Source organism: Cibotium barometz, chromosome 41 (assembly GCF_041138505.1).
Source record: "Cibotium barometz isolate CiBa-2024 chromosome 41, ASM4113850v1, whole genome shotgun sequence".
Lineage (NCBI taxonomy): Eukaryota > Viridiplantae > Streptophyta > Polypodiopsida > Cyatheales > Cibotiaceae > Cibotium > Cibotium barometz.
In genome coordinates, this window is record NC_141086.1 from 21316025 (window position 1) to 21329000 (window position 12976).

The following is a 12976-nucleotide window of genomic DNA, read 5'->3' on the forward strand; positions in this document are numbered from 1 at the left end:
TATGGGCGGTGGATACCCCCACCATATCAGCATGGGCAGGCGGGGGTATGGCGATGTGTATTAAGAAACTGAGAGAAAGATGATAGCTCGCGAGCAAAAAAAGAGAGTGAAGAGCATGCCAACGAGCATAGCGTCTAACATTGGGATGCCAACGGGCATAGCGTCTAACATTGGGGGGCCGCCACCACTGCTACCACCACCACCACCCTCATTATCCAAACTTAAAAAAAAAAGAAAAAAAATGGAGTCAAGTAAAAGGTATTATCAAAAGATGCAACGACGCCACGGAACGTGGGAAGATGCCGGCCACGAAACAACGCGGAACGTGGGAACGGTCTTCAGTCCGCGTAGAGGTCGCACCTGCAGCCTGTATTAATTTCATTGACTTGGGCAATCCATCACTAGCAGGCTCCTGCTTCAGATCGATAGACCGCTCGCTGCCGCTGCTTCAGCATGCCCTCCGTCGAGGAGGCGTTGGAAGCCTCCCGGCAGCTGTTGCGCCCCTTTGACGACAGCCTCGCTGCCTATTTCGCCCGCTCTGCCTCTTCTTGCAGTAGCATTTGGTTCGTGGGATCTGATTTCGCGGATGTTTGGAAGAATCTGGCGTTTGATGATAAAGCCCTGCTTCTGCCATGGGGCGAGTTCGAGTTGGAGATCGACGCCCTGAAAGCTGCGCCTTCTACTTGCGACAGCCTCTCGCTCATCAATCTCAACCTGTCGGCAGAGGAGGCGCGCGGCTTGTGGGCATCGCTGAAGGGTTTCAAACACCTGAAGAACCTCATAATCTCGCAGGTGACTGTGGAGAATTGGTGCTGTTCTGAGGTCGTGAGCGAGATGCTGGATGCTCTGAGAGTTCTCGGCACCCACCATCCCGGCGTGAAGACCTTGATGTGTATATTGTATACTCCGGCGTCAAACTGCGTACAGGATTCGGAGGGTTTCGTGCTTGCTCTACTCAAGTGTGAAGCTCTTCCTCAGATGAAGCTTGAGCAGCTTTCTCTTGTATTTGTGAACAAGGGGATCAGCGGAGAATGCATGGCAGCAGCCACGAACGCAGTTTTGGACTCTTCGATACCTGTGTTCGGTATCATGCAGCTGGCCACAGAGAAAGGATCTACAGGTGCTAATAATTGTCCGGCGCTGCTGCATGATCTGGTCGTAATGGTGGAGAGAAGCACATATCTCACTGGTCTAGGGCTTTCCGGCTTGGGCATAACGGATCCGCAGCTAGTGGAGCTCATTAGATGTCTTGAGAAGTCGGCGTCGTTGCAGGAGCTCGACCTGAGCTTTTGCAAGGGGTTTACAGCCAGCAGAGAGGTGGTCGGAACAGTTGTGGACTTTCTGTCTGCGCGCGGACTTGTGCGGGAGCTGGACTTGAGCCACACCCCGTTGGCGGAGAATCCTGCCATTGAGGCACAGCTCGCGAGAAACCGAAAAACACATCGCAGGCGTCTGCAGGCACGAGAGACGATCCCCGGCATGGCTGCCAGGCTCTTCATTTGTGGGGAGCCTTTTGCAGGTTTTCCTCTATATGCCTTCATGATTATTGCTGTTAATCATTCCTTTAATTATTGCTGTTAATCATTCCTTTTGCAGGTTTTCCTCTATATGCCTTCACGATTATTGCTTAGGCTTAGCTCTTTCGCTGTGCATTATCCAGCTACATATGAAGTATTTGCTCAGTTGGGCGAGCACAACAGAAGGATCATCTGTATTTGCATGGCTTAATATGTCTCGGTTTAGTGAGCTCTGGAGCAGGATTATCAGTGTAATTATAATGTCTTCGTATAATAGATCGGTTGAACCTTAGAAGGGGCTCTAAGGCCTCATATGATTAATAATAATAATAAAAAAACTAGACAATCAACAACCAATCAGGTATCCTATCCCAAGCAACACCCTTGACTAAGCCCACTTACCTTTTGCCGTTAAAATTGACAGGGACTCTTGATATTTTATTAATTTACCAAAAAAATGGGTAACGGGCGTTAAGAAAATTAACTCTCGTTGAATGCATGGATACACGCAACCCTACGCACGGAACCCTAGCTTTTTGTTGATGCACGCAACCCTAGCTTTCTCCACCGCACAAATCTTGTCCGCTATGCTTTTTCAGAGTCTGACTCTAAATTATGAAGATAAAGCTGCCCAAATTACACCACATTCTACTACAGCAATTTGAAATATTCACCCAATGTCTTATGTAAATTAAGACCCATGTGACCATTTGTTACTGGTTTAGGGTTAGGTTTGGATAAGAAACCCATGAGGGGCTAGAAATTCAACACCACCTTACTATAAAACAATTGTAACACTTGAGCCCATAGGACAAAGACCATTAACCCCACTCATGCATGATTGTTTTGGATACCATTAACCCCACTCATACATGATAGTTTTGGATAACCATTAACCCCACTCATACATGATAGTTTTGGATAGAGTTGCTGCTCATATTGTTGCATTGGAGACAATTTTGGTGCCACTATACTTGTAGACACACTCCCTCGACTTTGTTTCCATACTAAGCCCAGCATGTTGTGAGCTTTAAACCCCTCTGTTGATAAGAATTAGCAATGCTAGACTCAAAATTGAAAGAGGCCGCACAACGCCACATCGAAGTAACATGGCTTCTCAACATTTCCAAAGTAGAGCTATGTATATGATGGATAGGTATAGGTTGATCTCTATGATACAAAACATATCTAATAAATGACAAAAACATATCTAACATATAGTTAGATCTCTATGATACAAAACATATCTAACAAATGACAGTACATAAATAGTCACTTGCTACTTGTGCAATGAAATTCCAATTTCCAGTTCGACCTCTCCATTTTAATCTCATAGACTCTATTTAGTTTTGAGGCAAGTTGCTTAATTCATCTATGGATATTAAAATGAAATTATTTTAGGCCTACCAAAGGGTAGGCTATGTGTTCACTTTGGCTGGAGTACTCCATGAGATAAAACGCGTGGAGATTAAATTTACTTTCTTAAGGTGTACTATTGACAGCTATAAGTATATAACTTGTATTACTTGTCTAGAGAGTGAAGTGCAAAATCTCTTATTTTGGGAGAAAGCATAGTTTTCAAAGATGTTCGTTAGAATTGGGTCTCTCTCTCTCTCTCTCTCTCTCTCTCTACATCATGTAGAAAGTTCTTAAGGTGATTTTGCCATGGCCCCGTTAAGTGAGTTGGGGATACCATTTCTACATTAAATGCAGCAGAAAGCATCTCATTCCCACGAATTTATAGGTTGGTTGAGGGCACACTTTGTGAGTGAGAAATTTTCCCACTGTGCCCAATCTAGCATAGTTAAGAAACACCATGACACATTTATGTTAACTGCTACCTGTGGCATGGTATACTATGAGGCAGATCACACGTAGGCCAAATTGTTTACATTTTTAACCTCCAGTGACCATGGCTTCAGGCCACTCAGAGATGGGCAGTTCCAAGAAAAGTCAGTGCACATTTCATTAACTCTAGGCTATGGCAGTTTTGCAGGGCCGTTTTGCAAAAATACTATCTGGTTTTGCTAGCTTTGCGTGGTTTTGGAGGGCAGGTTTGTAAGATTCAAGTAGTTTTCCCATTTTGTCAAAAAAAATTTGCACTACTTTTGATGAGTTGTGTTGATTTTTTCTCACACTCACGGCCACTGATGGCGATGCCATTTGGCCGTGTGATCTGCCCCTATGTCAGTTGGTTGAGGACACACTTTTCGAGTGAGCAATTGCCCATTTTTGGCATAGTTGAGAAACACCATGACACATTTATGTTAACCGCCACCTATGGCATGGTATACTATGTGGGTTGGTTGAGGGCACACTTTGTGAGTGACCTAGTGTGCCCATTGTGGCATAGTTGAGAAACACCATGACACAGTTATGTTGACCACCACTTGTGGCATGGTACCGGCACACCTATGCCATGGGGTGTCATGGCACACGTCGGTTAACCGACACACCTATGCCATGTGGTGTCATGGCACACGTGTCGGTTAACCGACACCATGGTTAACATAACCGACACCCGTGGCATGGTACGGTGATGTTAACCGACACCTGTACCATGGCAAAGGTGTGTCGGTTAACTGACACGTGTTCGGCAATGTGAAGTGGGAAAATGTTTTTCACTTGTTTTATTTTGATGTGAATTGGAAGAAATAATTTGTGGGTTGATCAATTTTTTGTGTGTAGGAAAGAGCACGCTTCTGAAAGCGCTCCGGCACTCTACGGCCCCTCTAGGGCTGGGCCAAGTGGTCTCATTTCTGTCGCGCTCCGTCGGCCGGAACATTCGACGCACACGAGGGATTGACATCCGGCCGCTTGTGAAGGATGGGGTGCAGTTGACGGTGTGGGATATGGCTGGTGACCCAGAGTATCAGGCCTTCCACGATCACATGTTCCCTGATCCCAGCACTGCACAGGGCGGTCCTGCTTTCTTCCTCTTCGTTTGGAGCCCCGTCGCAAGCCAGAATGCCAGCAGAGGCGACCGGAAAACATCTGATGATTATGAGAAGAGCCTACGCTACTGGCTCAAGTTCATAGCCTCCAAATCCAGGCAATCCGCAGTGCCCCGCAGAGTCATCGTCGCCATTACTCGCAAAGACCAGATGGATAATGCCAGTGTCTACATACGGCTCTCCACAGACCGCTTGCGTGAAGATTTCAAGGCCATTATCGACCTGCGCCCTCAGGCCTTTGAGGTCGATGCTAGGGACATCGCTACCGTCCTACCGCTTCTCTCCTGCATTTTCGACACCGCTAGGACGCTGCTCAAGAATACACAGGTCTACAAGGTGTGCGATGAGATGAAGAGCTTGCTTAGGCGCAAACTGCTGCAGCACAATGATCCCATCATCTCCTGGAAAGAGTTTGAAGGCCACTGCAGCAGAATCTTAGAAGCTGGCGATTCTGATGTGCCCCTCCTTGCCAAGGCCATCGCGACATCGCTCAACGAGTCTGGAGATTTGATCTTTCTGCACGACATGGATTTCCTCGTTCTGGATGTCAAGTGGTTCTGCACCAGCATCGTGGGGGAACTCATTCATTTCTCCATTAACGCCTATATGAGCAAGCGCGACTTCCTCATCAAAGGATCTGTATACGAGGGATACCTTGTCACGCTCTTGCAGCGTAAGAAAGAAGTGTTCCGCAATGTGGAAGGAGAGAAGCTGATTCGGTTGATGGAGAAACTCCATTTGTGCTGCCGTCTATCCCACCAAGAGCTCTTCATTCCTTCCACCCTTTCAACCACCTCTTCACAAACAGAACATTGGAAAGGGAAGCAAATGGAGGATGCAGTCATGCTGGGTAGACGCCTAGAGTGTGGCAGAAAAGACCTCACTTTCCTTACTCCTGGATTCTTCCACATGCTGCAGGTATATATGTACCCCACGTCTGAATCTTCTATATATGTATGTATGTATACACACATATATTGACAATATATATATACATACATTATATGTATATGATGTATGTATATATACATATATACACATACATTATATGTATGTATGTATATATATATATATATATATATATATATACATTATATGTATATGATGACATTGTGTATATATACATATATACATACATATATATACACACATGATGTATGTATATATACATCATATACATATAATGTATATATATATATATACATACATACATATAATGTATGTGTATATATGTATATATACATACATATATATACACATATATACACATACATTATATGTACATACATATATACACATACATTATATGTATATGATGTATGTATATATATATATATATATATATAAAAGTAGATAAATCTATTGTATATATGTAATTAATCTATGTGATTTTATATTGCAAGGTTTTTATTTCAAAATCTAAACATGTATATAGTGTAAACAATTATGTACAAATTAAAATTTATGAGTATTTTAATAGCATGCATGCTGCACTGGGCGTTGCAGATTTCTTTCACGAGGGCCTTTCAGAGGATTCAAGCCCAGGTGGAACTAGGCCAAGGGTTTATCTTCATCCACTACCAAGGTGTGCACATCTTTATGGAGTTCTGCAAGGCCTCCGGGGAGAATGTGATTGATGTTCTGGTGAGCATGTCGGGCATAGATACTCTCAGCGGATTCCACTTTGTAGAGGAGGAGGTTATTAGAACGATAACAAGAATCTGTGCTGAGCCAGTGGGTGATCAAGGGGTTGAGCTCGTGGAAGCTGTAATTCGGCCAGCTTGCTTAAAAAGCCGAGGTTCCATCCCCCAAGGAGAGAAACAGACCGTGTTGATAGAGGACTTGAAGGAAGATCTGCTGAGACAACTCAAAAGCAGCAGTAATGGTGGTCTGATTGATTCAATTCAGTCAATATCTTACCAGTGGCCGATGAATGAAGCTTGGGATGAAGTCGGGAGGCCGGGTTCGAGCCCTTTCATTGAGCTTTTAGGAACAGGAGAGGTGTCGAGAGTTGTGATGGGATACAAGGAATCACTGCAAGCAGTGGCAAAGGAAACTGGTATACCTGCATTAAGCTTCGAAGGGGAGACATCTGCAGAAGTCTCTCTCACGGAAAGGTTATCACGGCCAGCAGCTGCAGCTGATCGTCGTCTGGCTCCATCGAGCAGCCTCAACAGGAGATATGGTACAAGATCTGAAGCAGATGTGGCCTCCATGTACTGCGAGCTCCTCGCCAGAGCTCTTTCCACTCTCGATCGCGTGGAGTCTAAGGTGGATGAACTCAACCAAAAGATGGCAGCTGTCGATCACGATATTCGAGAGATAGCTAAACTCAGGGAGACAATTCTGTTACAGTTTCAGAAAAAGATAGATCAGATCTTGAATCTGTGTGTGGAGAAGGAAGTGTCACGGATGCCTCGTCTCTGTCTGCTCACCAGCTGCACAGAAGGGCACAGAAAATTGATCACATCCTTCTCCGGGAAGGCTCTGAGAAGCATGCATGTGGAGCTCTTTTGCGAGCATCGACTGCAGCCGCACAGAGTAGAAGGGCAGAAAGGCATTAACATCACCACCATAGACAGTCCTCTGCTCAGGAAGATGGCCCCATATGTGATAAGGTTGTTGAAGGTTTTATCATTTGCGGCCAAAGTGGGGGCTCATGTGGTGTGCGGGATGAGCTTGCCCGGCATACCTGATCTTGCCAAGCTCGTCGCCTTGGTTCTGGATACACCAGGTGCTTCTGCTTCTGATGGTATCAACGCAGACTTCGAGGATGATCCAACACTGCCGCGGGAAGGCATGGCGGACTTTGAAGGTTGGGAGCAGTGGCTGGAGAGCGTGTTGCAGAAGAATGGAGGAGTCAGCGGGAGCAACATCTACCAGCAGTTCAAGCTGAGGCGTGCTCGTTACGTAGATAATTCTGCAGTAGCATGGCTATGTGATACTCACATCAGAACTCCACATGTGCGTCTTTGGTCTCTCAGACCCTGATATAGTGGCTTTACACGTGATACTCACATCAGAACTCCACATGTGAGTCTTTGGTCTCTCAGACCCTAATATAATGGCTCTACACGTGCACCCTAAGGCCCAATGCTATTTCTTTGGTCATAAATCACAGTGAAACTAAAAAAATAGAAATTTTGGGCTCTCCCATAGTCTAGAGAGTATGTAATTTAATTAATATTAAGTGAAACTTTAAAGGGATTCACTCATAAATATGTAAGCGTAGCATGTGGGTCTAACACAAGTATACATATGGGTACCATTTAAAGGGAGTATTTACAGATTGAATAAAAAAAGGTGTGTTTTATCTATGAAAAATTTAGAGATAAGAGGTTTTTAAATTAGGCTTTGAACACACGTGATATAAAGGGTTTACATATGTGACCCCCCGAGTTGAAGCTATACTCATAAAAAGAGTTAAAAGAGGTAACGATCTTGTTTACTATGTTTGTCAAGAAAAAAAAACTATACTCTTAAAAGGGATAAAAATGTATTACTTAACTACTCATAGCTTTTGATAAGTAGAATCTCGTAGTTTGGAAACGTTGGTAGAATGTCCCCTTCCCTTTCCTTAAATAACTTAGAGATTTGTCGAAAAAGTATCCCCCCTCCCCTCCTTGAACATTCGCTCTCTTAGAGGAGGGTACGGTTAGCTAAACTTGGGGGCATTTCACTTCTTGTTAAATTGCTCTTTTTGGGTTGGCATAGGAAACTCTCTATGGAGTTACTCAAGACTGTAGTTGTTTTTCATCAGGTTGGTCGTGCCACTTTGTGAGGATGTCATGGCCAAACTATACACTACAAAGCTGATGCATATGTGTCAACATCCTCCCAACTAGCTCATCCTCAATGATGGACCCATTATCAAAATATGTATGGGTCCCGTTGCTAGAGAGTGAGGAGTAATGGGAGTGCAAGTATAAATAGTGTTTGTTAAAGTAAAACTTGGAGTGACGCCTAGAGTGGCTCTAGGAGTGAAACCCGAAGTGGCTATATGAGTGAAACCCCAAGTAACGTGTGTACTAGTCTCATCAGAACTTGTAGGAGGACGACGTGATGGCGGGTAGTAGCATCATTGCCACCATCTCCATATATACCAGTGCCACAACCACCACTGCCACTATCACTCCTATGTTGGCAGCGGGGCTAACACTATGGTTACTATACGAGACCTTTGCCGTGAACCTTGTGCATCACTCTGAGCACTGGGGGTGATGGGACTTGGTGAGCTAAGAATGGGTGAGGTGAGCTACAACCTAGTGACCTCATGTTGCCCTAGAGAGAGCATCAAGAAGAAATTCCTGATCCCATCTTGTGTGTAGTCTCGCACAGCTTCAAAATAAAACATGCATTAGTCTTAAACGCATGTAACAAACATTAGAACTCTATGCAACATACATTAGTTTTTTCATATATTTTTATTTATTAATGATATATTTATATCATATTGTTATGTATCTTTATATATTACATTGTATTATTTATGTATATTTATATTAAATTATCATATTTATAATATACTATTATATATTTACTATATATATGTATATTATCTTTAATTTTCTTATTTATACTTAAATATATATAACATTATATTATAATATAGATTTAACATACATACATATACATATATACGTGTGTGTGTGTGTATATATATGTATATATATTATATATACACATATCTTTATTCAATTTTTCTTTCTTTAACATACCCTTACACTCCTCTCTCTCTCTCTCTCTCTCTCTCTCTCTCTCTCTCCGCCCCTTTGCCAATATGTGGCCTCTACTTCCCTCCACCCCCCCTCCCCCCCTCTTTCCCCTCCCTGCGCCAACACATGGCTCCTCCCCTCCACCATCACACCCCCTTATCTCATCCCTCTTTTGACTACCACGTGTTCCTTCCCCTCCCAAAAAACTTGTGTATAATAGATAGTATAGATAGATATATATTACACACACACACACACAATATATATATATATATATATATATATATATATATATATATGTATATATATATGGGTATTTATAAATATAAAGAAAATTACACACATATATATATATTTAATTTATATTTATATTATATATCCTCTCTCTCTCTCTCTCTCTCGCACACACACATGTACACATCCGCACATGCACAAATGTAAACACTCTCTCCCCTCCCCCCACGCATACACTCCCTCACATAGAAATTCCCCATCTCTCTCTCTCTCTCTCTCTCTCTCTCTCTCTCTCTCTCACAGGCACCGTGACTACCTTGTAACGCAATTGGCCACACACTAGTTCCCTCCCATGAAAGGAGGAGGCTTTGTTTACAGCTTTTGTACTTACTTCGTGGGGGTCCCATGGGCCGTTTTTTCGGCCTCCCGAGGACGATAATATATTCTTCTTCTTCTTCTTCTTCTTCTTCTTCTTCTCTCTCTCTCTCTCTCTCTCTCTCTCTCTCTCTCTCTCTCAGGCACGCACGCATGCACACACATACCCTGACACACTCTCTCTCTTCTCTTAGACACTCTCCCACATTAGAAACTCTCTCTCACACACACATACATATACGCACACATACACATGCAAATATATATTTTATATAATATTTATTATATTATATTTAGACTCATATACCTATATATACATATATATGTATACTTATAATCATAAATAAATTTATACACATAATTTTAATTAATTAAATTTTAATGGGTTGCGATGCATGGTGAGGTGTGCTCACTCTCAAATAAATGCATCTTATGCGTAATGTCTCTCCCTCTTTCACACGCATATTCACCCTCTCTCTCTCTCTCTCTCTCTCTCTCTCTCTCTCACACACACACACACACACACACACACACACACATATACATACATTCACCCCTAAGTCTCTCTCTCTCACACACACACACTCTATATCACTTAAATATTGCAACTCTCTCTCTCTCTCTCTCTCTCTCTCTCTCTCACACACACACACACACACACACACACGACACACCTACATATGCAATAATGCAAATGCACACTCTCTACCCCCACGTACACTCTCTCACACATATAAATTCTCTCTCTCTCTCTCTCTCTCTCTCTCTCTCTCTCTCTCTCACACACACACACACACACACACACGTACACATCCACACATGCAGTAATGTAAATGCACACTCTCTCCCCATGGTGCCAAACGCTAGACCTATCCAACAATCACCCTATCCTATAAATCCCAAGTACGCTAAAATTGTTAAGGAAGAGATTAAAAAGCTTATTTAATGTGGATTCATCTATGATATTACGCTAAAATTGTTAAGAAAGAGATTAACAAGCTTATTGAATGTGGATTTATCTTTGAGATTGCACTTATATTGGGTTTTACCAATTATGGTTGTACCTAAAAAGAATGAAAAATTGAGTGTATGTATTGAGCTTATGAAGGTAAATGTGGTTCGAGAAGAGACCATTACACTCTACCATATTCAGAACACGTTCTCGAATGCACAATTGACAAGGAAGCATGTAGCTTCTTAGATGGATCCTTGGGATATAATCAAATTTCCATTGCTCTCGAGCTAAGACTTCTTTTGTTACCGAACATGGTGTATTCGCTTATAGAGTTATATCATTTAGTCTCACAAATACACTAGTCACATTCCAACAACTTATAAATACTGCTTGTAAGGATTTTCTAAGGAAGTTTTTTGAAGCTTTCTTAGACGATTTATATGTTCATTCATCTCATGGAAGGAGCATTTATCTTGTTTACGTGATGCAGACTTCATAACATATTCTTAAACTTTTTAAGTGCTAATTTTGGGTAAAACATAAAGTCATCTTAGGGCATAGTGTCCCAAAATGGGATCTCCATAATTTTGGATAAAACATGAAGTCATCTTAGGGCATATAGTGTCCCAATATCAGTCTCCATGGATGAGAGCAAGATAAAATTATATAAGAATTACATCCATCTACAAACTACAAGGGAATCCAAAGGTTTATGGGGCATGTAGGTTACTACACTCTATGCCGAGTTTGCTCGTCCGTTGTAGTGGATAGAAGAGTGCCAACATGCTTATGATACATTAAAGCAAGCTATGTGTCAAACTAAGATATTATATTCCATGTGTATATAGATGCTTCTAACTTTGCTATTGGATATGTTCTACCTTAGTCGAGTGAACACAACCTAGATTACCCTATAAGTTTTGCTAACTGACAAAAGAAATTTTGACATTACCCATCAGCTAATAAGTTTATTTCCTATGTTGACCATCAAGCCTTATTATACCTTATTAATAAACCATGTCCCGCAAGGAGAATCACCAGGTGGTTGTTGATTCTTCTTGAATTTGACTTTACAAACAATGGTTGTGAGACATGGGAAAAAACATATCAACTAATATGATGAAGCATCTATTGGAGTAGATCATGATCTATCTGATGCTACAATATTCAAGGTTGAAGCTATAGTAGAGTAGAGTGAGAAAATCGTTAACTTTCTAGCTAATGGTTTTCTAGAACTGAAAAAGAAGAAATTGCTAAAAGACGTGGAGCCTTACTAATTGATTATTGAAACCCTTCATAGAAGAGATAAGAATGATATTCTCTAAGGAGGATAAATACTTATACATCTTAGAATAAGTGCACCAAAGAGTAGCTGGTAGACACTTAGGACATTACTACAAGAAAGATACTTCAATCTGAGTATTAGTAGCCCACAATTTTTAAGAATTGTGTATTATTTGTTAGAGGATGTGCCGAGTGTCAACGATGTGCCAAATCACAAAAAAAAAAGAACAATGTCTTTGTACCTTGTTAAAGTTTTAGAATCTTTTATGAAACGAGGCATTGATTTTGTGAGACCCATCAGTCTAGCTGTACGTATTATCCAAGTAAAATACATTTTAATAGCTATAAACTATGTCACAAAATGGACTGAAGCAAGAGTTTCGAAAAAGACGCTAAGGAAAGCACTTTATAAATTATGGAATTCAACATCTTACCACAACATTCATGATTGCACGTCGCAAATACACACCATACTACACCCATAGGTAAATGGTCAAGGTAAGAGCACCAACAAAATCCTTATTTCTATACTAACTAAAATTGTTGAGACTCAACACATTGATTGGGACTTTAAGCTCACTGCAGTTTCATGGATTTATCGCACCTCTTACAAAGTTACAATTGGTTGTACACCTTTTAAGATGGTATATGAGGTTGAGACAATAATGCGGTTGAGTCATGATACCTATGCATAGAACTAGCATCATCATTATAGGTGTGTATATCCAGATTATTCGAAAATACTATCTCCAAAGCGACCACAATTCTTGGCATCATAAACTTGCAAAACATTATCATCTAGAATAATATTTTTATGTGCAAGAGGTATATGATTACAAGGATGAAGAAGATACATAAGATGCATTAACAGTGTATGAAAATCACCTCTTTCGGATCATAGTCTCGATCTTTTGTAAGAGGATCCATGAGTATCCGAAACAT

At 41.5% G+C, this 12976-nt stretch overlaps 1 protein-coding gene across 1 annotated transcript; it reads left to right on the top strand.

Moving 5' to 3' along the window:
* Positions 1-289: 289 nt before the first annotated feature.
* LOC147614770 (protein TORNADO 1-like) lies at positions 290-7692 on the top strand. Its single transcript, XM_086780116.1, has 3 exons — positions 290-1519; positions 4206-5389; positions 5978-7692. Exons 1-3 carry the CDS (start codon positions 454-456, stop codon positions 7460-7462), a joined length of 3735 nt encoding a protein of 1244 aa, XP_086636242.1. The 5' UTR covers positions 290-453; the 3' UTR covers positions 7463-7692.
* Positions 7693-12976: the final 5284 nt, after the last annotated feature.

What these genes read in the sequence shown, in the direction of transcription:
- LOC147614770 (XM_086780116.1), top strand. Translation starts at nt 454, where the DNA reads ATGCCCTCCGTCGAGGAGGCGTTGGAAGCCTCCCGGCAGCTGTTGCGC. An exon ending in TTGTGGGGAGCCTTTTGCAG is followed by an intron (nt 1,520 to 4,205) that starts GTTTTCCTCTAT and finishes TTTTGTGTGTAG; the next exon opens with GAAAGAGCACGCTTCTGAAA. An exon ending in GATTCTTCCACATGCTGCAG is followed by an intron (nt 5,390 to 5,977) that starts GTATATATGTAC and finishes TGGGCGTTGCAG; the next exon opens with ATTTCTTTCACGAGGGCCTT.